Below are 26,042 nucleotides of genomic sequence, written 5' to 3'. Positions count from 1 at the left end.
GCGGCACGGAGTTGAACCACCAGCTGCAGTGTAACAGCAACGTCACACATTGCGAAAGACAAGACTGGACTGACTGAGTGTGCGCGCGTGTGCTGCCGAATGTGCTGTGTTTATCTCTCTTCTGTCTTTATCATTCATCTCCCCCATCCCTCTTCCATGCGCAGGGTAGCAAACCGGCTGCCTATAGGCTGGTTAACTTCCCTGCCGTTCTTTTCCTCGTCATTTCCTTCCTTCATATGGTGGTTTTGAGACGTTATACTACATATCAATCACCAATCGACATTACCGCTGCGGGTGAACAGAGTGTAAACAGGCCACTTTGAACGACTGACTGCTTTTTCGCTGTATCCGCACGCCAGCCTCATTTTAAACTGGCATTTACAGTCACGCCGTCCGTCACAATCACCGCGTTGCCGGCACTATACCCGTATATACATCACACGCATTGCCATAAAACTGCGTTAGCTCAAGCAAAAGCCCCGCCGCGGTGGTCAAGAGGATAAGGTACTCGGCGGCTGACCCGCAGGTCACGGAATCGATTCCCGGCTACGGCGGCTGCATTTCTGATGGAGGCGGAAATGTTGTAGGCCCGTGTGCTCAGATTTGGGTGCACGTTAAAAAACCCCAGGTGGTCTAAATTTCCGGAGCCCTCCACTACGGCGTCTCCCATAATCCTATGGTGGTTTTGGGACGTTAAACACCACATATCAATTAGCTCACGCAAAACAAGTAAACTTGTAAACTTCCGCGGCAAAAAAGTTTCTTGCCTATATAGAAAGATCCAGCTTCTTTTAGCACTAAAGCGTCAACCCCACTCTCCATTTTTCTCGTTTCCCTTTTTTACCCTTGCGCTTGATTAAGCTACGCACCAACGCCCTGCTTTATAGGAGTGAAGTCAGTGTCAAACCCGCCAAACATACATCGCACGCGCTGCTGCAACCCTGTCGGCCACTGTCAAAAGAACAGGCTGTCAAAAAGAACATGCCTCGTGAATATTCATGCACGTCGAACGGCCCATCACGGCCTCGATTAATATGCAGCGTCAGCCCTGGGCGGCCGCAGCAGTGCGTGAACTTTGGATAGGTGGCCCAACAGTCTTTCGCCCTCTCTCTCTCTTTCTCTGTTGGGTGGTCATCAGTGCCGCCGCACCTGCTGTTCTGACGGACACTGTCGTCTCTACGCATGTCGTAGTCTGCACATTTTTATATTTTTATCTGTGACCCAAGAAGAAGGAAGGATTGATCGCAGCCTATTGTGTTCTTCGCGCTCGAAGGTCACCGAGGTCACCTTCGGTAGCAGGCGTGTGAGTCACTACGATAGCGGCATTGGGCATATAGGAAATAATACCGCTGTGTTACGATGATGACCATGGCATACGACGGCACAACACTAATAATGTTGTAAAACTTCAATTGAACGAATCTCAAAGGTACCTCAGAAAAGAAAAAGTTCGTTGAAATCAATAGATATGTTGCAGGCTGCAGCTCGTTGTCAGGAGCTAGAGGACACATCAGTCGTTGAAAACGAATTTGAACACCATTCTATTTGCAACGCTGTTTATTTGAACGCATGCTTATTATGTTCCGAAAAATGTACTAATCTTTGCGTGCACTTGCGCACATATAGGATTGCAGAGGTCGTCATTTGAGTCACTGCCTTCTCGCTCTCGTAAACCTCCTCCGTCCCAACGATGAACGGAGCAGCGAAAGAATTCGCTTTCTGCGAATACTCACATGAGTGCATGTGTTTCGTCTGAAATTCTCAGTGCTTCATCCACTATGTTTACTTCTTCCGCCTCGTCCTCTTAGTGGATAGGACGCTAGCCACCACAATCTCTTCCGAAGACAGAGCAGCGCAAGCCTCAATGCGACAGTCACAGGTGACGTAATTCTAAAAACGCAAAGCGCCGTCTGTACCCAGTCTTTCAGACAAAATCTCATCAATATGACGTAAGAGGCATCGGATGGCGTCGCAAAATATGTTCGTATAACTGAAATGCGCTGTGCGCTAGTCTAGTTGAACTTAGAGTTATGGTATATGCTACATTTAGGTAGCATACAGTAAAGGTAGCATATGCAGTACCTCTAGTTAAACTGAAATGCGTTAGCTTTTGATCCAATGACACTTCGGTGGGATAATTATATAAATTTCATAGAATTGTATAGTTCGTTTAACTGAAGTTCGCTCAAACAGTACCTTACTGTATAACAATCGTTAGGGTAGTAGTAGAGAACTAGTGAAACAAGCGAACATTCACACTAAACTTTGAAAGCCAGGTAATGAGTGAGATAAATTTACCAAGAGACATGCACATCAACAAAATATGAAGGACAAATATAGCCACGAACATACTCAAAATCGATTTCAAAATACACGCCGCGGCGCTTAGAGAAATGCGGAGACCCTGGCAACGCCGTCATCAACGTGGCGGGAATGTAAACAAACCTACGTCACGAGTTTGTGTTGGCTGTTTGGTTGCGCATGCCTTGCGCTTGCGCTCTCCGCGATTTCTTCATCCGAGACTGCGGCTCGGCGTGTGTCGACTGTTCTGGTTGTCAGTGGGGCGCCTTCTCGCGCATGCTATCTCGCTCACCGACACGTCACAGTTTTGCGTGGTCACGTGGCCGGCTGTGTTTATCTTGCAACCGGAAGTGCTCCTGCCCAGCTCGGTGCTCCTTGAAACTTAAACTGCGATAGGGAGCTCTAAAAACGTCTCTATAAATAAGTAACCACCGCGAACTCGCAAAACGAGGTTTCTAGTAGTGGTAACTAAGTGATACTAAGAAGCTACATAATGCAATAAAAAAACAAGGAGCATAACGTTTGTGTGGATGCCCCTTTGTGTAAACAATTTTGTCAAATAATTTCGGTTTTACGCCCCAAAGTTGTGTGGGACGCCGCAGTGAAGGGCTCCGAAAATGCTGACCACCTGGTGTTGTTTGACGTGCAGCCAAATCCGTGTACGCAGGCCCCTACCATTTCGCCTCCATCGAAATGCAGCCACCGCGGCCGGGATTCAATCCCGCGACCTTCGGGTCCACAGTTCACATTGGGGTTCTATTGTATACAACGTTTACAAACCAAAGCAAAGAAAAAAAAAGAGACTTCCTTCGTGTCATCCTGCTTGAGTTATCAACGCAGCGATAAAACGTAAGATAAGACGCGTCGCACGTACACGCGATATATACAAACGCCGTATTTCCCGCTATTATCGACTCTTCCCAGGACAGTGACCTCGCACTGGGCTCCCGTATTGTTCTGGTGCAAGAATACGGGAAATGGCAACCTCTGTACAAGCACAGATGACGCTGTGACTCATGTTGACTCAGGCGCGACGAAGAACGCTCTACATTGTAACGCCGGTCGCTTAATCACCGCTGGATCTTCTTTTTAACCTTATCGTCTTCATTTATTTGCGTGCATATGTTTTTACGCCGCATTTACAGAAGCGAGGCCTATTTAAGAGGTGAAGAGCACATGTTTTCTGCGAAGTCACTATACCACGTGAACGCCGCCGGACACATCAAGCCGAAACGATTCGTTTGGCACGGCATTGAACGTATAGGGTGAGTCAGACAATGTGAATGTCCGTGCATGCGGGAAAAAATAATAGCCAGTCAGCCTTCCCACCCCCCAAAGAAAATAATAATAATAATAATAATAATAATAATAATAATAATAATAATAATAATAATAATAATAATAAGAAAGCTGGGCGGATGATGCTTGGAAGCTGTCTCGATCACTTTATTTTCCATCGCATAGGATCCATGAAGAAGACTGTCGACAGGTAAGATGCTAGCGTGTATCAGGCGTGTTAGGCGTTATTGATTATATCTCCACATGATTTCCTTTTTTTTTTTACTCGTGTCTCACTTATTTCGCCCAAGTTATACAAGAATGTTTACGCGTTTCCCATACAATGGTGTAGTTGTTGCGAACTGTGACCTACAATACGAAAAAAAAAAAAGCTTTGTAGATACAATAAACATAAAATTAACGAACGAAAAACGGCCTCTGAGTTAATCGTATATGCTCTGAGCTGTCCGTGGCGAATGCCACGCACAGCCGCCCATTTTTTTTTTAACCTGAACGCGCGAGCGCCGACCACCGAGTTAAAATGCGCCGGTTCTAGGCATCCCGGTCTCATTTACAGAAACAGCGTACCAGACAACCACCGCATAGGATTTTTCATCGCGCTCATGCACGTATTATTTCGTGATTCGTTATGAAGTACATTCAGTGACCGTCACGTGAAATAAACGGCATACCACAGGTCTGTAGTAAATAAAAGAAAACCACTCTCGCAGTCAGGTACGGCGGCGCTTGGTGAGACGAGAACGCTTAGCTTACGCTTGCAGCAGGCAAATTAAGATCTTGCGCAACAGTTAAGCCACGTGACCAAATTATCCTGCAACCCCATCCCCTTAACACCAACCTGCCCCACCCTTCACCTTGTATGTTCTGTAATACCTCAATTACTTACTCTTACACTGAAAAATAAAATTACGATGCTCATTAACAGAAAATTAAGCAGATCCCACGTACCTTAGTTGGGAATCGACCTTATGCGAAGCATGCGAAGGGAAGGTGAGCGTGTTTTAATTTGTTTATTGAGCAATGCACTATGAAATGGCGCTAAATTTATGTAGAAATGTTGCACGCACCGACATATATATGTTCAACAGCTGTAGACGTTTATATAACCAGTTGTTTGCACTTGCACAAAGATACCAAGAGAAACATTAGAATTAGCAACACCAGGAGGAATAAGCTGATATGAAGCGCTGGTGCTCGCTGATTTGATTGATTGATTCGTGGGTTTTAACATCCCAAAACCACCCTATGAGTATGAGAGACGCCGTGGTGGAGGGCTCCGAAAATTTTGGCCACCTGGAGTTCTTTGACGTGCACCCAAATCTGAGCACACGGTCTTACAACATTTCCGCCTCCATCGGAAAATGCAGCCGCCGCAGCCGAGATTTGATCCCACGACCTTCGGGTCAGCAGCCGAGTACGTTAGCCACTAGACCACCGCGGTGGGGCACTGGTGCTCGCTGGTGCTCGTTTAAAGGTTTGGAAAACACATAGCTTTGTTATTATTTCTCGGTAAAACATCCCTCTCCGTCTGCATTTCGAAAAAATTGCCCGCAGCTTCCCTCGGGGGAACACTGAGGAGGATGCGGAGCATATAATTGGTTAACGGGGTGTTAAAGTGCGACTTACTTGGGTCGATGGCTAAATTGGTTAACGTGGTTGTGAAATGGGGTGTTAAATTGCGACTTACTTGGGTCGATGGCTAAATTGGTTAACGTGGTTGTAGGAGGGGGTGTTAAATGAGTGAACACGTACACACGTATGCGAAAGGGGGGCGCTGGTCGAAGGGACGTCGATCATTGTGTTTGTGGATTCGTTGGAATTCATTTCACCGCGACCTTGGACGTCGACGCGCCGTATAAACCAACCGACGAGCGGCAACTGAGCGAGCGAGCGCCGACCTTGAGTATATATACAGCTCGACGGCGCATGCACTGTCAGCTGTTGAATGTTCTCGAAGCGCGACGCCACATGCGCTTCCACTGGAGAATCAGGAGAATTGTAGATGTCGAACGCGGTGTGTAGAGGAGGAAGGGTGCACAGATGGTGGAGGAGTGAAGCGCGCGCGGTGTGTAGAGGAGGAAGGGATGCACAGATGGTGGAAGAGTGGGCGACGGCGCGACGGCGCATGCGCGCGCGTCAGCTGTCGAATGTTCGAGAAGCGGTGCGGACGGCGCGGACGGCGCACTACAAGGCGCGAGTATAAGATGCTTTCGCATCTAAAAGGCTCAGCCCTTTGCCCCCACCCCCCCTCCCAGCTCTCACCTGGCTGTAGGCCTGGATAAAGTTCACGAATATGTCAGTTTTCCCACCCGTAGAAAGGCGGCAGCCACTTTCTGCTGTGGTATATCGGTTACGGTGCTCAGCCACCGATTCGAAGGTCGCAGATTCGACCGTGGACGTGGCGGTTGCATTTATATGCAACGAAATCTTAGAAGCCTGCGTTCTGCGCGATGTCCTTGCACGTCAAAGAACACCGGATCTGAATTTCCGGAGCCCTCGGCTACAGTGTCCTTCATAATCACGTCGTGGTTTGGAGACGCAACCCCCCCCCCCCCCCCACAACTACTACATGATTAAACGCGGCCGCCACGACGCCGGAAGTCGAACGTACGACCTCGTGCTCAGAAGCAAAATATCGTATCTACTAAGCCAACCGCGTAAGAAGCATCGAGCGTAGTTTGAGTGGGCGCGCCTCACTTTCGCGAAGGAAACGGGTGGGTTGCCCACCGCTGTAGTCATGTCGCGAACAAGCTCGCCGCCTAATTACTTCGAAAGAGCGGACGAGCATGCTTCAACGTCGCCGCGAGCTCGGTTACCGCAAGAAAGACGAGCAGGAAGGGTGAGGCCGGACAGCGCTTCAGCAAACGAAGATAAGCAACAAAGAAGCGAGCGTCCGGGCCACACCCATATAATAGCTCAGCCAGCTGTAGGCGCGTCGTTCTGCACCCAATTCAGTGCAGTGCCCAGAGCAGGGATTTAGCCGGCCTAGCGAATGCCGTGGAAGAGCCCCGTACAGTTTGGTCAACGCTTATGCTTCATTGATAGATATGTAGGGTTTAACGTCCCAAAACCACCCTATGATTACGAGAGACACCGTAGTGGAGGGCTCCGGTAATTTCGACCACCTGGGGTTCTTCAACGTGTACGCCAATCTGAGCCCGCGGGCCTACAACATTTCTGCTTCCATCGGAAGTGCAGCCGCCGCAGCCGGGATTCGATCCCGCGACCTGCGCTACAGGAGCCGAGTACCTTAGCCACTAGATTACCGCGGCGGGGCTCCGCTTATGCTTTGCGCAACGCCTCTCAACCCGTTCAAGTAGGCAGTGTGCTCAATTCCTATGAGACACCATGGCATGTCACCATTGGTGAGAACTTCTGAATGCCTGATTCCAGTACGGTTTACGCTCTCCAAACACAGAAGCACATTTTGGCGCGCTATTCTGGATCCAGTTGTGGATGACCGGGCGGGGCCGCCATGATGGTGATCACGACGCGATTCTTCCTATTCTTGGCCTAAGCGTCCTTTTTACGACGGAAGGTGGCCAGTGCTACGTGTCGTATACCTTTGCCTATTCACGCGCTCGATATGACCAGTGAATAAGTAAGTCCAACGCGTCGATATAGGCCTTGCAGAAATGATTCTATTCGATTAAAACTGTAGTCGCATCTCCATTTGAAGGGTTCCTCTATACTCCCCCGGAACAAGTAGAAACCGGCAAGTTACTGTTGAGAGCATGCCCATAACCAGAATTTCTTTTTTAATGCGAAGCGTTTCTTTGCATTCTGGAAGCACTTTTGTCGTCTACCTGCGTATCTATCTATCCGCTCACATCTGAGGGCTCGCGTGATTACGCCCTGAACTTGGCGAAAACCAAAACTAGTTTTGGAGGGTAACATGCTTTGACGAATATGACGCGCTGGTCAAGAAGTGAATAATGTCACAATCCTGTCAATTACGTCGTCAAACACTTTCCGCCAGACAGTAGCCCGTATACCTGCAAGCGGGTATGTGCCACTGATATGCGGGTATGTCCCACAGGTGATCGACACTTGGTATCCACGCAGGAACGATGAGAACACAGATGGGTAATTTTAACGCGTGAACGTTAGCAAAAACCTGGCATCGGCAGCGTTGAACCGACTGAATGCAAATAATACACGTCAGGGTCCCAGTAGAAATCGAACCCAAGCATTCTGCGTGGCAGTCAAGCATTCTACCACAGAGCCACGCCAGGTCCGGAAGTGCTTTTTTTTTTTTCAAATAGATGCTAATGTTTGCAATTGTGCTTGCAGTGTTGGCTATCTAATTTTATAAACATTACATATGTACTCCTGTCTTACAGCAGTCAAGCCGAGTTAAAGTGGACTGCGGTTAGGTAGGTGTCATGCGCAGAAGTTGATTTATGTAGCAGTGTCCAGGTCTACCATACTCGAGAGCACCGGCACTTCATATCAGCTTATCGCTTGTGGTGTTGCTGATATTCGTGTTCCTGTTGGCATCATCGCGCAAGTGCAAACATCTGGTTATATAAACATTCACAACTATTCAACATATGCCTTTGCGTGCGACATTCGTACCTGTATTTACCGTCATTTCACGACGTGTCGCGCAACGAAATAAATGTAAACCCGATCACCTTTCCTCTGCATGATTCGCATAACATGGATTCGCAAGGTACGTGGGATCTACCAACTTTTTTTAAAGGTTGGGGGCGCCTATTTTTCGCAAAGCACCATCCTTCATCAGAATTTCTCAGGTGAGAGAGCAGTGGGCTAGCCTCCCCCTCTGGGTACGGGCCTGCTTGTGACCATTCCCTTCAGTATACGAGCAGCCACGCCCCCAGACATTGGGCAGCACTGCACGTAACTAGCGGGAGTGGTCGTCCGCTTTTCGCGCGTATTACGTGTAAATCGCAGGAAAGAAACACCGCGGGACGTGCGGCGGGCACCGCGGGGATATGCGTGCATCACGCCATGCCGTGTGGCCGTGGAACACGCGGCCCTGCTATTTCAGCCGGTGGTCGGTGTAGGTCTTTCGTCCACGGGCGCTCGAGGTTGCGCGGTGAAAATCCGCCCGTGACGGAACGGCACGCTTCGGCTGACCGGGTGGCCTTGTCACGCCACGCGGCAGTGACTCGGCGTTGTGTGCGCGCAGCGCCCGCCGTGCCGCCCGGCAACCGCAACTGCCTACGCTCCGTCTCTGGAAATATCGTGCAGCGCGACGAAGGCGTCGGTTAATCAGTGCGCGCTCCGAAGAAACAAGAAAAGTGGGGGGTTCGCCCAATGCGCTCTAGTTACAGTGGCGCTATACAATCACCGACAAATATTTCGCAGCGTGACGCAAGCCCGACTGCTTTGCCAGTTATGGGTCCTGGTAGCATTCACTGACTCGTATAGGTATCGCATTGGTATGAATTATGCGCCCGCCGTGTGCTAAGCGCAAATGTAGGCAGAGTGAGAGAGAGAGAGAGAAACAGACAAAGAGAGGTGCAACCGATAACTTCCTGTACCGCTACTGTTCCCCCTGTTTCGACGAACGTTCAACTCTACTAATGAGCGAGAGACTCGGGCGCTTGGCACTAGAGTTAGTGTATACGTTTACCTTATAAGCAGCATGTAGCATGTGCACTGGCTATATTTAGCCCCCACAGCTCATAGGCCCAGAAAACCGCATGAACCCGTCTACTATACCGGAATGCGACTGCCTTCAGCCCCTGATCGAACGGCACCTGCACCATTCGTATGAATGTAGGCATACGAATGCCTATATATATACATATATATATATATATATATATATATATATATATATATATATATATATATATATATATATATATATATATATATATATATGCCCTTTATACGAATGCTCTCTCTATATTTCGCACCGCCGTTTTTCTCCGCACGACCGAAAACGAGACGAAGTATACGTGAACTGCACGCATTTCCTTCATTCTCTCTCTCTATCTCTTTTTCCTACCCAGTAATGTCCTTCCTCACCTATAGGGTATCCAAGCGGACATAAGCAACTTCCTTAACCTATGCATAGCTCAGTGTAAAAACGCATGGCAACAAAATAGCGGAACAGAAAGGCGAAGAACGACACAGACAACGCAGTACGAACCGACAACAAAAGTATCCCAAGTGGCCCCCTTATTGCCGTTTAATTCCATACCCTTCCTTCCCTCCCCGTCTCTGTTTCTCTATCTATTATCTGCAAAGCATTCATTTTGTCAACGTTCTGCGGGCGGCGATGAGAAAGCGGGCGATGGGGAAACATATTCACCGCGTTTCTCTTCTCCGACAGGGAAACCGGTGCGACACGTAGCTTTCGCAGCACTGCATTGCGTTGCAGAGGTGAAGCGCACGCTACACAGAGTTGCGCTGCGAAGGCGGGCTCGCCGCTGGCCACAGCCCTTCGCGTGTTCAACGGTGCTCTTCCGCTGCAGACCGGGTTACGCGGCTTGCGAAACCAGCCATCGCAGATGGAAGGAGCCACTGTCTTGCTTTAGTATGTATAAACTGCGGCTGAATAACTAATGCCAACCGCAGCTGCGATAGGACTCTTCCGGCTAAACGGGATGGGCGGTTCTACCGCTTTCGCCTTGCGTGGACAGCGCGATAATGAGAAAGACGACGACGAATGCGGTGATATGAGGGCATCGATTTAACGCTTTAACCTTCGTCGCTGCTTGTGTCTTATTTTTGTCTTGGAGAAGCTAGGCTACATACGCGCCGCGCTGATAGCGCCAATCGTAGTACTTCCGGCATTTCTTGTCGATCGGTCGCGATAGCGCATAGGTCATAGAACTCTCCGTCTGGGGTGGACGTTGCATGTCGTTGCGTCGAGGAGGCTGATAGCAATCTCCGATATAAGTCAGCCACTTTATCGTTGGGACGGTCCCCCTCCCCCTTTTATTCCCCGGAGGAATTCGCGACCAGAAATCTTAGTGTGCAGAGGTGAGAGAGGTTAATTAAGGTCCTAAGTGTTAGGTTGATGTTTTGGAGGTTTCATTGTGTTTTACGTAAGGGGTAGTGCTACTTAAGCAGCCATACGCCAGTTCCACGGCTAGTCAAGTGCACAAACCGATATCACTGGCAAAAGGAAAAGCTCAGTTATGGGGCGGAGGGGTGGGGGAGAGAAACCGTCTGACCGCAATTTAGGTATGTTCATGTGAGGCGATTCATATGAGAGGTTTAACGCCCCACAACCACCATGCGATTATAAAAAACGCCGTAGTGGAGGGCGCCGGAAATTTCGGCCACCTGGGGTTGTTTAACGTGCACACAAATCTGAGCACACTGGCCTACAGCATTTTCACCTCCATCGAAAGAGCAGCCACCACCACTGGGATTCCTCCCGCGACCTGCGGGTCAGCAGCCGAGTACTTTAGTCACTAGACCAACACAGCGGAGCCAACCAAGACATCGAGAATCAACAAACACTGAAGGTCGATGGCCCCGCTTCGTTTACAAATAAGGCAAGAACTGTCTGTATACATACAGCTACAGTTCGAGCCATTCCTTGTAAATAACATTCCCGGGCCATAAGGAAATGTTTTTTTTTTTCAATTGTTTAGAGGTGGCCTGTCCGGAAACTTTTCGGTCTATCTCTTTAACGTCAAAACACAAGTTTCTCGTCATAATATGCCCATAGCCAACGTCCTTCCCAGTCACAGTTGTAGCATTCTTCAGGCATCTCCCTTGAGAAACATGCGTTTGTCTGTTTCCGCAGTATCACTGAGAAGAGGGGGGTTGGCGAAGGTCATCGGCCGTAAATGTTGGGCCTGTTTGTAAACAAACTGTCGGCGTCGTTTTTACGCAGCCGACGTATGTTTTTGTTTCGTCGTAAAAGCACTAACGACGCGCTTGGGAAAACCCCGCAAAGCAGGGTTTTCGATGGAAGTTTTCTATACGTGGCTCATTAAACGCGACAGTAAATATAATCACGAGGACATTTTCGCAATCCATTAGCAACACGGTGCCAGCTTAGGACGAAAAACAAACCTGAATTCGCGAGGCTGGAGCAAGTTATTAGACGCACGAAGACGCGACACCGGGTTCAAAACAGGCTTAATCGAAAAGCGCTTCATGTTCAACTACACAGAAAAAAAAAATCACAGCATATCCACGGAGTGAATAATGATGAGTGGGGCGAAGCGTTGGAAGGTTTCGTCGCTAAACCATGAACCATCTGCGAATATCGCCCACTACATCATCAAAGACGTGACAAACACTGTATATATTAATACAAGAAATTTTGTTATTCTTAAGTTGTAGCTATACGTCGCTTCCGTTATCCCTTCGTTATAACGGCTTTATGGTCGGTGAAGTGGTGAATTGGTGATGAGGCTTAGTGGGATGTCTGCAAGGACGAAGTAGTGGGAAGTTTGCAAAGGTGGAACTAGATGTGGTCACGTACGAACAAGGGATGGACACTGTGGAACAATCTCTGGTTCTTTAACGTACACCTGGATACAAGTACACGACCATCTTGCATTTCATCAGTGGCGTAACTAGATAGGACGGCGCCCAGGGCAAATATATTTCCGCGCCCCTCATTATGCCCGTGATAATGTTTGTTATTATTATTATTATTATTATTATTATTATTATTATTATTATTCTTGCTGTTGTACTACAGTGTACTATAGCCGCCTTGTACGTCCATGCATCACACAACACACCAGAAGTCCACAATGGTAGCAAAAAAAGTTTAACAAAAAATGGACCTTGGTGGTCACTTCTTGTCATCTCGCTTTACTTAAAATATGCGAAATTCATGAAATCCATATAAGCACAGAAAATAGAATCACGAACTAGGCATATGTAAATAGTCCATACCATTTCTCGCTACATTACCGTGAAATGTATCATTCAAAATTAATTATTGCGTACGCCAAATCTGCATATGATGCCTGCATTTTTTCATCAGTGCTAATGATGCGTTAAAAAACTCGTTCCGGCAAACCCTGTTGTCTCCCTGTTATCGCATATTGTTGCCTTTTATGACGTCAGTGCTGTAACGCTGATCGTGAATAATTGTTGTCAAGAAAAACCCGTTTTTTTATTTAAAACACTTTATTTACATCATTTGGATATTAAGACAAATATAAAATGCACTATACACTGGAACACTCCGTAAAAACTAGAGCTGCACTTTCCTTGCTTTCGATGAAGCAAACTGTTCTATAATGACGTCAAAGTTCGTTTTTTCAGTTTCTTCTCTTTCCACACTCAGTAGCGCAAGGTCAGTAAGTCTGTCTTGGCCCATTGTGGCACGCAAATAGGAGAGTATTAGCTTCAGCTTGCTGAAGGACCTCTCACAGCCAGCGATGGAAACTCCAATGGTTAACATCATCTGAAGGGCGACGCGAAGGTTGGGGAATACGCCATCATCACCATACTCCACAATAAATTTAAGAAGTTCCTCCGGTCTTGATACTGTCTGGTCAATACGCCGTGAAAGCAGCAGCCTACAATCTAAAATCTCTTCATAGAGGTCTTGCGCGTTAACGTCGGAACTGTAGAAATTGCCAAATGTGTTGCAATTTGTTTTTAGTTCGTTTTTGTCTTCGCTGTAGCACAGCTTGTTGATGTCGAGCAGAAAGCCAAACTTGAGGTCGGTGTCCTGCAGGCGAGTAAACCTCTGGTCGATTTCCGAATGAAGACGATCGAGTGTGCATTTCATAACCCTTTCTGTTTCCTGTTTAGCCGTCAACGCCTCTCCTTTCGACTTTTCACCAGGCATCTGTTTTTTTCGTCGTGCACGCCTTTCAACGTCGACATCATACGTCTCACAGAGACGAAGCCCTTCACCAAGTGACTCACTTACCAGAGTTTCCCTTTCTTCATGAAAGTGATCTCTGAGAGCTTTCATGTCTAAGGCAGCATCGTGAAAGTTCATTTTAGGATCTTGCAGTCTTTTTTGAACACGGTCTATGCGAACAAGTACCTTGTTCCAAAAGCCCAGCAAAATCAAAAAATCATAACTTAATATCCGCTTCTGCAGTAGTGCAGCATCACTTTTCGTCTCGCTCGTTTCTTGGTCATTATTTGACATTTCCTGAACAACTTCAAGTATCTTCTCAAGGTATCTACCGACCGGCTTCACTGCTTCGACCCTTGCACTCCATCTGGTCTCAGACTCTGATTTCACAACAACAGGCACTGCATTTTTTAATTTCTCCCAACGGTACGTTGAGCGAGAAAAAAACACGTAAAGTGCTTCGATGGTCCCAAAAAAAGTCATCATCATGGCTTCTTCCTTAGCAGCATGTACACCAACCAAGTTCAGTGAGTGGTTGTCGCAGTTTACAAAGATTGCCAGTTTGTTTTTTTCCGCGATTCTTTGACTGACACCACTTTTTTGTCCAGCCATCACGGCAGCGTTGTCGTAGCATTGTGACCGACAGTCCTGTAAGTTCATTCTGTCCTCTTCCAGCTTGCCAAGTATCACGTCAACGAAGCTCTCGGCGTCTTTGTTCTTTACATGGATAAAGCCGAGGAAGGACTCCTGAACATAAACAGATTTTTTATCAAAGTCAACTTCCACATATCGCACAACTTCTGACATTTGCTCACGGTGTGCCTGGTCGGGAGTGGTGTCAAACATAATGCCATAATATTTGGCTTTACGGATTTTTCGCAGCAAGGACTCGCGAACTGTGACAGCCATCATGTGAATGAATTCATTCTGTACAGAAGGCGATAGGTACGAAGTGGACCCTGGATGACTTTCAACGTATGTGAGGTGTTGCTTCATAACGGGGTCAAAAACGGCAATTAACTTCAAAAGACCAAGAAAATTTCCGACATTGTTCTCGCGGCTGGTTTGAAAACTCTCTCGATGCCCTCGTAATGCCAAGTTCTGTGTAGCAAGAAATTTTATGCAGTGGAGGACTCTCGTCAAAATTTCACGCCACTTGTGCTTTTCTTTCTCCATCTGTGACTGAAGGTCAGCGTCAATTATTCCCGTAGTATGCATCAAATTTCTTTCCATTTCTTTCCACTGTGAGAAACACATTCGGTGATTCTTTGCATTCTCGTGAAGGGTGATCTTCTCGGGTGCCTTCCATTTGGTGAATCCCCCCTCTTGTTCCAAAGATGATAGGTGATCTGAGCGGGAAAAAAGGAGGCAACAAATGCAAAATGCTGCCTTTTTGGCAGGAGAGTAGGCCAGCCACGAACGGGTGACTTCTTCACCACGACCATCACCTAATTTCTTCTTAAACCAACTCTTAGTCATTGATCGGTTGTTTGTTGGCAAGAAAGGTCCTTCCCGATTTTGGAAATACATGGCCCCGAGTTTAACAATTTCCGTTCGTACAGCGTCAGACACAACGGCTTTTCCAGTACCAGTGTCAAATTTTAAGAGACCTAGGTCATGCTTCTGAACGAGTTCTGAGATGATAGGTTGAGGGTGCTTCGTGGAATCCAGTTTGCTTAGCTTCAGAGCAACAGGCTCAACCAGCCGAAGTCCAATGTCGGTTCCGTTGTCCTCCTCCTCTACTGCAATATCCCCGGGATTGTCTGCGCATAGCATACTGTGTTTAGAAGTTTCGTGAACGACTCCTTCGTCAAGTTGTACGGACATTAATGAAGTGGCAGGAGATGGAGCTACTTCCAAAGGACATGATGAAGTACTTGCCCCAGGTTTTTCAAAAAATGGCGCGAAAAACTTTTTTGACTTCTCAGCTTCCTGCGCCTGTAGCCTTCTCCTCTTGCGTCCTTCAGCTCCGCTCTCTTTTCTTTTTGTTTTTGTCACCCGGTCCATGGCTTTGCTTGGCTGAAAAAAATAAAAAATCCTTGAGCCGTTCATTCACTATACATTCAGATGCCTTTTTAGCCATCAAGCAATGCAGCTATGCGGCCAGTCGCCTGAACACTTGCTGTCACCGAAGACACAATGTATGTGTATTGTCATGTAGCCAGGAACGATTCAGAGTTTTTCGGAAAGCTAGTTCTATTAGAGCGAACTTGTGCTCGGCAAAAGTGCAAAAAAATGATAAGGAACACAGGTGGTGAAGAAACAGCCCACCGGTCGACGACGGCGGAAAACGAATGTCCCTGCGCTTTTAGTGGAAGCGTTCTTATACCTTGCCGTATCCTCTCCACCAACATCGTTCACACAGATAACGCTGGTCTCACAAACGAGAAGGCATAGTTCGCGGCAATATACGTACATTCTCAGATTAAGGTTGGTGACGGCAAATGATCCACTGCGGTGGCATCATCGGCCTTGGTTATAAGAATTGTTGCTGATATTAAGGTGGATTTACAATTTCACAGCTCCGTTTTCTATCCATAAATGTATGTTAACTCGCGGTTAACCCAACTGCTCAAAACGTTGTTCAAGTAGAAAAACCTCAACTATCATGAAGCATGATTTTAAAAAGGAGAAATGGTAGTACGCAAAGCTAACCTCGCACATATTATTCCCAGTGGACAGTGCACTATAGTACGCACCACTATTTCTTCGTCAAGTAGTTTAAGTAAGTTGTCACAATTCAATTCATAACTCGACAAGTACTCGCGTAATTATCAAAATAACAATTAGACATAAGTAAGCAAGTTCGAACGACATCCAACTGCGCCATTTTCAACAACGCATTGATTGCGCTCTCATTTTTGCGGCCAATAAAAAAAGCCTGCGAAATCAGAAAATAACATATGACTGCGCGCCCCCCTGAGGAAGAAAAAAAAGAGCAGCAAGCAACCGCTTTGCCTCTTGTCCGCTGAAAACAGCAGCGTTCCGCATTTTGACAAGGGTGTTCAGGGCGCGCCAACATGCGTTGCAAGTTTGCAGGAATTCCTTTCGCTCAACTGTATGTCACTATAATTATTCATATCTAGCGGTCAACCGTTCCACTGATAACGCGACCGGAGCACTGTTCTGATTACGGCCTGACTCTGTAAGTTCAAAGCGGCGTGTTTCTTTGACCGGGGATTGGCACAAAGGGCCATGCACATTTTTTTTTTTTCTTTCTGCATCTATTTCTTGACGCTGGCTACCTCCCATTGAGCCTGTTTGAGGGTACTGCTTCCTGATGTACGCAGCAGTCTGGTTACGCGTCACTTTTCATATTTGGTGGGCTTTCTTTATCAACAGGAAAAAAAAAATGTGGATGCAATACGTTGTTGAAAATAGCGCAGTTAGATGTAATTTCAACATTCAATTACTTTATTTATTTATTCGTTTGTTTGACAGTAGATGATTGTCGTGGCGCAGGATACTAAAGGCGACGTTATAAGTCACCTTACTAGGCCTCTAGCACCACACAGTACATTCGTCACACAACGCAACTGCATTGGAATAAGAAATGCAAGAACATAACATTACGAAGAACTAGGCGATGGCTTCTACAAAAAAAAATTAAAAAATTAATTTGAAAATGTGTTTATAGCATACGAATCATTGCAAGCACATTTACAATAAAAAAGAGCAATAGTAGTGGAGACACCGGCGTTCCATAGGGGAACATACATACAAACTATCGTACATGAATAGCCTCATCAATGGCTACATATATAACACTTTATGCATACATATATGAGAAACTAAATGTGTAAGTATATTCTAAGCTTCAAGCTGTACAGTAATTGAACTAAACATGCCCTCCAATGAATATAATCAGGTGAGTACTTGCGGAATTATAAATACTTTGATTACTCATTAATTTATTCTCATGCATGAATGAATTATAAGTGGTTGCTCCAAATTACTAGGAACAATGTACACTAGGTTTGCTTCGCGTAACGGAGTTACTCATTTTTTTAATCGGGTTTTATGATAGTTGGGACAACCTGTATATTTTCCCGAGAATAACACCTTTATACTCTCAGCAGTTTGTGTCAACGTAGTGGTAATAATCCATGTGCAAAAGAATAACATAGGTAAAAAATACTCACACCTAGGCAGAAGTTCTATTGCGAAGACGTCCCTCGTCGTGGTGACAAACTCTGGAGAAGTGAGCTGGGATTTCAACTCGGGGTTTGCAGGAATGGAGTCATGTAGCGACTGGTTGTGGCCTGCCTCTAGGATATCTTGTTCGGTCCGGAGACTCAATATTCAATGCCTGTGGAGCTTCTGGGGTAGCTAAACAATTTAACTCGCGAATGTACGTCTCATTGACCACTCTCGTTCGGTTGACTGACCCTCGTTTCTCGCTTCTCTGGATCGACCCATAACCCCTAACATTGTAGTTTTATAACACCAAGACCACGCCTCCAAGGGCATGTACCAATAGGAATCCCTCCTTCCTGGGCTGTTGCACGGAAGCGAAAAGAGGACTATGGCGGCACCCTGTGAGAGGGCCTACTAAGTAACACACACAGGGCAACTGATTGGCTGCATCAACGATAACCGAATGTTTGTTCACAATCACGTGATCCACTCTGACTTATGAACTCTCCGGTATTCATCAAAACAAAAGCAGACACAATTGACCATTTGCGGAAATCAGCAAGCTGGCTTTCCTGCAAAGTTGTTTTCCAACCAAAAGGTCTCGTTCGCAAACTGCTTTTCTCACTCATTGTGCTTTTGCCTTCCCCCACTCCCTTCTTTACGAACGACAGGTGCCTCGCCCTCCATGCGATGTGAGGGTTCGTTAGAGGTGGGACAACCACACAGTAATTGTTGGGGGAAAAAGTCGTTTTGTCGCACTCGCGTGCCTTCACTAGAATAGGAGTGGTAAAAGCACAGTGGGCGAGAAAAGCAGACTGGGCACGATAGTTTTCTTTTTTTTTCCTTTTTGGTTAGAAAACAACCTTGCAGGAAAGCCGCCTTGCAGATTTCTGCAAATGGTCAATTTCTCGCGCCCTTACTCTGTCGGTGTTGAAGCGGTGTCGTCACGAAGGGCACTGCGCCGTGCTCCCTATAGGGCTGCAGAAATTACGTGCCTTTTCCTTTTCTTTCTAATCACACATTCATGTGATTGCTCTCGGCGAGTTAGAAAGCGGCATCATATACTTCACCACACGTGCAAATGGCCGCTGCTTCGCCGCGGCTTTAGCTATTGCCGCGATGGAGGGGGTTGCAGACTTTATACCTTAAAGCGACATCTCGCCACGAAAGCAAGATTGCATTTAATTGATCCCGCAGTTTTCTTTTGGGCGCAAAAAGAGGGGGGGGAGATAAATCGGCGCAATCCCTCCCCCCCACCTTTTTCAGAATACTTGAACTTCGCAGGTATGCACGTGCTCATAGTTACGCTCCCTTCGCGGGCGATGCAGCTGGGGAACTTCCCCGAGAGTCTGAGGCAACATAAAAACGACATGTGCAAGTTTCAGTGAAAAAGGAATACACTCGCTGAGCTGCCTGAGCACAGCGTGGTGAACGACAACCGCATCGAATTTGACAATTCCCGCGTGGTCTACTTAGAGGTCGATTACTATAAGCAGCTTTTTGTGGAATCCTGGCCCATCGAGGAGACAGCCGGTAACTTCAACCGGCCTACAGGTGCGCTGCCGATCGACAGTCTGCCTCAGCGGAATTTCGCAGACTCGCGATCCAACATTAGGTGCGAGTACATGGCAGGAAGAAGGGCCTTAAAGAGAATGCGAGATGCAAAACTTCGAATTTTTCTTGTAGCGCAAAAAAGTTTTTTTACTTGGTACTTTGATTGGCATACCCCAGTTTCAACTAAAGCCCACTAATACCTCTGTCACACGAGCACTACGGCTAACCACGGTTACAGGTATGCTAGCTACACGGCAGACATGTCCGCAGTTTGTCTCCTAACCATTGTTATCGTAGACGGGTGATTCCATGAGAGATCGACACGGATCTGAAAATTAGTATTTTCGATTTGATTGAATATTTTATATTTTATGCCCATCTCACCAAGCAGCCCGAAAAGGAACCTTGTTTTCTTTTTAAGCGCCTATATAACTTTAGGAGGCAAAAAATATAGAACATATTCAACACGGAGGGACTAGTTTCACAACTCGTCGTTCTCGAAAGTTCATGAAGATGTAACAGACAAATATTACCGTTACAAAGAAGAAATTTCGAGCATGAATTTCGTGTATGTAGAAATTTACTGAATAACAATAAAGTAACATTCTATGAAACTTGTAAAATGAAGCAAAGTACTTTCGCAAAATGTCTCACTATGCGACATTTTATGATAGTTGCTACATAACAGTTGCTACAAAGTTGATAAGACCCATCAACTCTGTCTTGAAAACAAATTTTGCTTCTTTCTCTATGCAACGGCAGCTGCGTTTCTGGTTATTGAGTTCCTCATGGTGGTGAAAACTATTTGTGCGAAGGTCAAAAAGTAAAAAAAAAATATTTTCAAAAATTTTATATGTAGCGTTGTGGGCGGCCTTCACGCTCCTGAGCGAGCAAGGCTGATTAATTTACTACTACTACACAATTTGCGCATCTACTTTGCTAGAAGAAGCACGCTGTTAGAATGGGCCTTTTCCGCGTAGATAGTCTGCCCATGCACGCTGGCGTCGGTGAGGCACGCGCCATGATTTTTGGTGGCCAACACGGGACGACAGGTGTGGACCAAGGAACATCTGGTGTTACAAACGTGCAAAATCCCCCCCCCCCCCCATTAAAAGCGCTAATGTAGGCTTCCGCGATTGCCTACTGGCGCGCGGCGGGCCATTTCGGAGGCCAAGGGCCACCAGTTCTGATTTCGATGAGCTACGCCCGCGTTTTTGTATAGTATTTTTCTTTTTTTATTCAAACTTCCGGAAGTCCCTTACCCGTCATTGTTCTCTTCCAGTCCACACTGCAAAAATCTTGACGGCACGGGCGCTTCCCAGGCCCAAGTTTCTCGTACCTAAGCTTTCGCGCTATTTGTGCATCCCAAGGAATGCAGGGTGAGTACAAAACAAAGCAACCAGCTAGACACCGCGCCCTCGGGTCTGGTATGGGGGTTAAACTGGTCGGAGTGTTCTGCCGTTTCGCTCCGTTCGCTGTTCCATTGATGGAGGTCATCCTTGTGCGGCCGCATTCTTTCAGGGAAGTTCTTGGTTTCTCCAACGTACGAAGCGGGGCAGTCGGCACATGCTGTCGGGTACACTACGCTCTGCGCTTTTTTCGCAGGTGCGTGTTCTTTGGGCCAAAGGATGAACCTGCCCATGGCGGTGGATGGCATGTGGGAAACGTTGACCCCCGCCCTTCTATTGCTTTGCTGGCGCCCGCGATGCAGGGAATCAACAAACGTCGCCGTCGTGTCACGCTTTCTCCGTCTTTCCTCCAGAGAACTCTGCGAATAAACGCCTTTGTTTAGCCTTTGGTGCCGAGGTCACGGATTATATTCGCCCTTCCTTCCGCCGCTGCGTGGACGATTAGTCGTTGGACGATCGGCTATTTCGTTGGAGTTTTCTGTTCTTACTCAAAAAAGGTGCATTCGAACTTTTTTATTTTATTTTGTTTACGTACGTGGTTGGTTTCAGGGAAGCTTTCAGTAAGTGGTTTGGGAGGCTGGTGGGGTTCGCTGAAACTCATCTAACCCAGTGCTGCGGAGCACAAAACAAAGCTTAGCCGAGGGTCATGGGAAGGCACGGAGGTAGCGCAGCAAAATGAAAATAGAGGATCCTTTTCCCGATGCAAAAGCCATTGCGGCAACCCTTTCCTTCACCACCATCCCCACTTCCAGTCGTACATTACAACCTCGCCCCTCCCCCCTTCCAGGCGGTTTTACGGAAAAAAACATTGACAACCTTTCCAGGGGGCGCCAACCCGAGGACTCGGCTTGGCGCCCCCTCCCTAGTGGCGCCCGGGGCACTTGTACCCCCTTGCCCCCCCCCTAGTTACGCCACTGCATTTCATAGTGGTTACTTCCTAACTGCATTTGCTTTATGGTCGGTGAAGTGGTGAAGTGGTGAATGGAGCGTGGTGGGATGTTCGCAAGGACGAAGCAGTAGGCATTTCGCAAAGGTGGAACTATAGGCGGTCACATACATACAAGGGATGGCTTGACCCCACCTTTAGGAGCTTCGCCCTTAAAAGAAAAGTGTTAGCAAAAGTGGCGTACTCGTACTCCGACGTGACCATGGCGAAAGCTCTCTTGTTTTTCGTAAAAAAAAACTTTCCCTTAAATTAAACAAAGGAAGAAGGATGGACCACGTACATTATACTTCCTTCATAGGGTATTCATACTGACGTATACTGACGTTGACCCAGCGCGTATACTAAGCTCCATGACGTGCGGTGTGAACGTGAACTTGGGTGTAGCCATGTGCAATCACTTAGCTCCGAGCGGGGGTTGTATTACAGTATGTTCAAGGCAAGCGTTGCATAAGACTCCCTGAATGTAGCGGGATCAAATACCCGCCGCTGCGTCCATATTTCGGCGGAGGCGAACTGGTGCAAGAGGCAAGTTCACTGCGCGATGTCAGTGAACGTTACAGAACACCAGATGGTTGGAATTCCCGGAGTCCTCCCCCATGCCGTTCTTCATAATCGCATCGCTGTTTCGGGGCGTAAAACTCCAATAATTATTATGTAATGGCACACCGAGAAACCTTGCTGAGCGCTTCTTGCCGACAACAAGTAAGCTTATAGACCTTCGAAAATGAGCTAAACACGTGCGAAGCAACCCTAAAGATGGAAATCTAGAGTGCAAAAAAAAAAAAAAGATACTTTTTGTCACTGCCGTCGATGGTGCCATGAGAAGTGTCGCACTCGTACATATATTCAAAACTAAGTATGCGCAGAATTTTTGCAGTCCTTTCTAAATAAGGTTGAGTGAATACATACACTGTAATTACATGTTTTCACACTATTATCTCGCATGACGTCGGTTATTTAGCCACCCGGGGTAAGATCGCTTTTCAGATAAGCTCACGCCCACGGGCAAGGAAATGCAAGAAGAACATTAGCCCAGACTTCATTTCCTGTGCCCGCGCACTAAACGTATACTTGACAAGCACGCAAACATGCATGCGCACGTGCGCACAGAAACGCCACGTACAGGGCTACAGACGTAGTAGATGACAAATAGAAGACCCAAACCAGAGGAACGTAAGTCGCTTCCGTTCGAAGACGGAATGACCCCTATTTCGGGAAACAAGAAACAATGCAGTTCATTCGACAGGTGTGACCCGGGCGGCTGCAGGACGTACACATGTTCAGCCCACTGCCGGTGCAGAGCTTCGCTTCACAGTGGAAGCCCCAGTTGAGCCTGAGCAGCGCGAAGCGATCTCGGTGACATTTGCCGGTAGTCTCACATTGAGGTGCGGCGCACACAAAAAACACCAAGCGGTACACACACACGCATCTGCACGCTGCCCTACTTTGAAGTGGATGAGACTCGCCCTGACGCGCGCGCGCCAGTTAAAATTGGATGCGCGAGAAACAGAGTCGCCCGTGGAATTACGGGGATCTCGACGCGTAGGACGAGGGAGAAAAAAAAATAAATAGCCGCTGGGAGGCGAACGAACCTAATGAAAGAGTGAATGGGTGGACTGCTTCACCGAGCTGCATGCCGCGTTTGCATGCGTCTGAGCATCGCGTTTTTCACATGTGCTTAGAGCGAGATCTCAGCGAACGGCAAAATGCGTAATACCGACCTGCTTCACGTTTAATAAGAACTGAAGGCGAACGATTTTGAAAAAGCGTTCCCCCTCCCCCCTCCCACCTCTATTCACATAAACGGGCAGGAGGGGCACGCAAAATCTGAGCCACTTTGACTTAGGGGGGGAGGGGGGAGGTGCTGCGACGAACTTCCATTGAATGAAGTATTAAGTCGCTTTGTATAGAGTGCGTGGAACTTGGACAGGAAGTGTCCCTGTGAAAGTGAACTGACGGAATCCAATTGTCTATGGTCACGTTATTTTCGTTATTAGGGAGAGAAGTGACAAACAACACGACTGGCCTCGTTTGTTCGACGTCTTGTGGACTGTTTTATGCTTTAGCGTCATTTATACCCGGTGACGCAGACTTCAACCTTATTGCGGTGTACTTATTTCAGTTTGCTACATGTTTATTTATTCCTTAGTTGTCAATTCTCGTTTGTGTGTAATTATATTGTTGCGTTTTTTTTTCTGTTCCGAAGGACGTATTAAAATAGAGTAACTGAGGTGATGTAAACATCAACGCAGCAAGCAAGTTAGATCATAACAGATCGAAAAAAAAAAGTAGGAAGTTCAGCGAGAGAATTAAGCTTGGGTCTTTCAGAAATTCGCGGAATGCCACAAAATAAGAAAAAACTCGACCATTCCCTCGGTAGCCTCGTCAAGCTATATACGATTTTTCAAAGGTGTTTCAGTGCCGCTATGTTGCGTTTAACTTTTTGTACTCTGCATCTTTAACAACTTGACTAACAGCGTTGCGGTAGAAGCATACAGATGAAAATGGTTCAGTTAATGCATATGATGTTGTTTCATGAAGACATTGCTATATATATATAAAGACTAAAGCACCGATTTAGCTGCCCAGATGGCGGCGCCCTCAAGTCTTAGGTGAAATACTTTATACGAATACGGGGTGAACACTTCAGATAATGAAGGAGGCCACAACAATAGCATCCGTACAGTCAAAAGAAGCATGAGCGCCACAAAAGTGCGCGCTTAAGTTCCACGGTGAGAGCAGTACGGTGCAAGCGTAATTAGATGAGCGCCGCGTTTTGCACACCTGAGACTCGAGCGTCGTCCGGGCGACGCAATTTCCGGAGCGTGTACTCGAATATCTGCACAACGTACTTATACGTGCCAACACGCGCGACTACTTATTCGAGAAAATACGAGAAAAGATAACGAGATAGGGGCAATCTATAAATGCTGTTCAGTGCAAAGAACACGAGAAGTAGCCCGGTAGCGCGACAGAAGAAAGAGCGAAAGACCACGCGGCCTCGCGGAGTGAAATCAATGCGGCGACCTGTGTAGGAGCACGTCTTCTCTTGCAGGTCTTCGCGTTGGACGGAAGAGACGTCTCGCACACACGTCGTCCTATCGCTGATTGGAAGAGGCCCAGCTCTTTGCAGTAGGCTTCTTATTCTTCTCCTTTGCTTGTTCTTGCAGTCTTTCTCCCTCGAAGACCTGGTTGCGCGAGGCGGCGGATGATCGGAGAGCGCAGCGGCGTTTGGAGGGCGCGAACCAATCCATCAAGAGCGGCGGCGAGACGTGGCCGTTGCCCGGCGGGACGCACTTAATGGAAGCACACGGAGCAGCAGCAGCGTCAAAGTGAGGCATGCGCCAAGCCCAGAGCTCATTGTGCCGGGATGCTGGAACGGGGAGCGGAACCAGAAGACGCGACGGCGACCAACTTGAGACGAAGAAAAAATAAGAAGCAGGAGGAACTCATTACTGGGTCCCTGGCTCGCGCCTTCGCGCAGCACCAGTGTCTGGCGCTGTAGGAGAGGCGGACGCTTTTCGGCACTGAGGGCGAATGAATGGAGGGAAGGTTGCGCACGAGCCAGGCCCCCCGAATACCTTCCTACGTAAACGGGTTGTCGTAGGCACGTCTACGAAAGGGGTTGCAGGATACGAGCAACGAACCTAAAGACACCCGGGAGATTAAGCAGAGGCCAGTGACAATAGAATGACGTCGGAGGGACATCAAAGGAGGATTCTGAGACACCGTGCTCCGCTCGATTGCTTCACGGTTCAACGCGCTACCAAGGTGGAACGAGAGAACATCGTTGACAGCGTGCGAATCCCCGGCGTGATAAGCGGAGCGCTTTTGCATGAACGAGTTGGCTCTCGATTTGACGCTCCTGACGCAACCTACACTTACAAGGGCGACTTGAAGGAGGCCACGCCAGGCAGAGAGACGCTGAAAAGATTTTTTTTTCCTATATGTAGCTGGCGTTGACGCAAGTGCCGCAGACATGTACGCTGCAGCATTGACCAGAACATGAAACGCAGTACCCCTGCTGTTGATATCATCGCGATACTGCTTATTGAACATATAAAGCTGTACGATCGAAGCTATCATTACGTACAATCACGATACATAATCTAAGGAGTACTGCTAAGTACTTAATTTAACGAAAGTAGTTCCTCAGGGGCCTCAAGCATTTTCGCCTCTATTGAAAAGGCGGCCACCATAGCCGGCATTCGATCCCGTGAACCAAACAACAATGGCGGGTCTACACACACACATACATCTGTTGGCAACTGCTGCTGCTTGTAAACTAGAACATGTGTCGAGTGGTACCACGTTAACTTGCAGTTCACTGCACTTATGCGCAGTTTCAAATTAACCCACACTCTGTGTTTAGAACAAATTGTAAACTTGTAAACGCTTTAAAGTTTTACGTGAACTTTATTATGAGACAGCACTATGCCTTCACAATTAACTGCTCATAACCCGTACATTTATTTAACAATGATCGACATTCCATAACACTTTTTCTTCTCTACTGCGGGAGAGTCGAGGTGATTTGAAGGTTCGTTTGCCCAACGGTTGTGCCACGGGCTATAGGCAGTGAGCCATCCAGGTTTCTTCTATACGCATCAATTATTGCGTTTCA

General features: G+C 47.3%; 2 protein-coding genes across 3 annotated transcripts in view; both read right to left on the bottom strand.

The window, feature by feature from the left end:
- The window catches only part of bdg (sodium-dependent transporter bedraggled), a 201,920-nt gene that overhangs the window by 85,821 nt on the left and 90,057 nt on the right, over nt 1-26,042 (bottom strand). The gene's annotated exons all lie outside the window — the stretch shown is intronic.
- Nucleotides 12,666-17,958, bottom strand: LOC142817840 (zinc finger MYM-type protein 1-like). The gene has a single exon (XM_075895708.1). The coding sequence runs from the start codon at nt 15,422-15,424 to the stop codon at nt 12,752-12,754; it is 2,673 nt and encodes an 890-aa protein (XP_075751823.1). The 5' UTR covers nt 15,425-17,958; the 3' UTR covers nt 12,666-12,751.

This window comes from Rhipicephalus microplus, chromosome 5 (assembly GCF_043290135.1).
Source record: "Rhipicephalus microplus isolate Deutch F79 chromosome 5, USDA_Rmic, whole genome shotgun sequence".
Taxonomy (NCBI): Eukaryota; Metazoa; Arthropoda; class Arachnida; order Ixodida; family Ixodidae; genus Rhipicephalus; species Rhipicephalus microplus.
Note: the sequence above shows the minus strand (reverse complement) of the source record. Positions and strands in the feature narration are given on the sequence as shown.

What these genes read in the sequence shown, in the direction of transcription:
- LOC142817840 (XM_075895708.1), bottom strand. Translation starts at nt 15,424, where the DNA reads ATGAACGGCTCAAGGATTTTTTATTTTTTTCAGCCAAGCAAAGCCATG.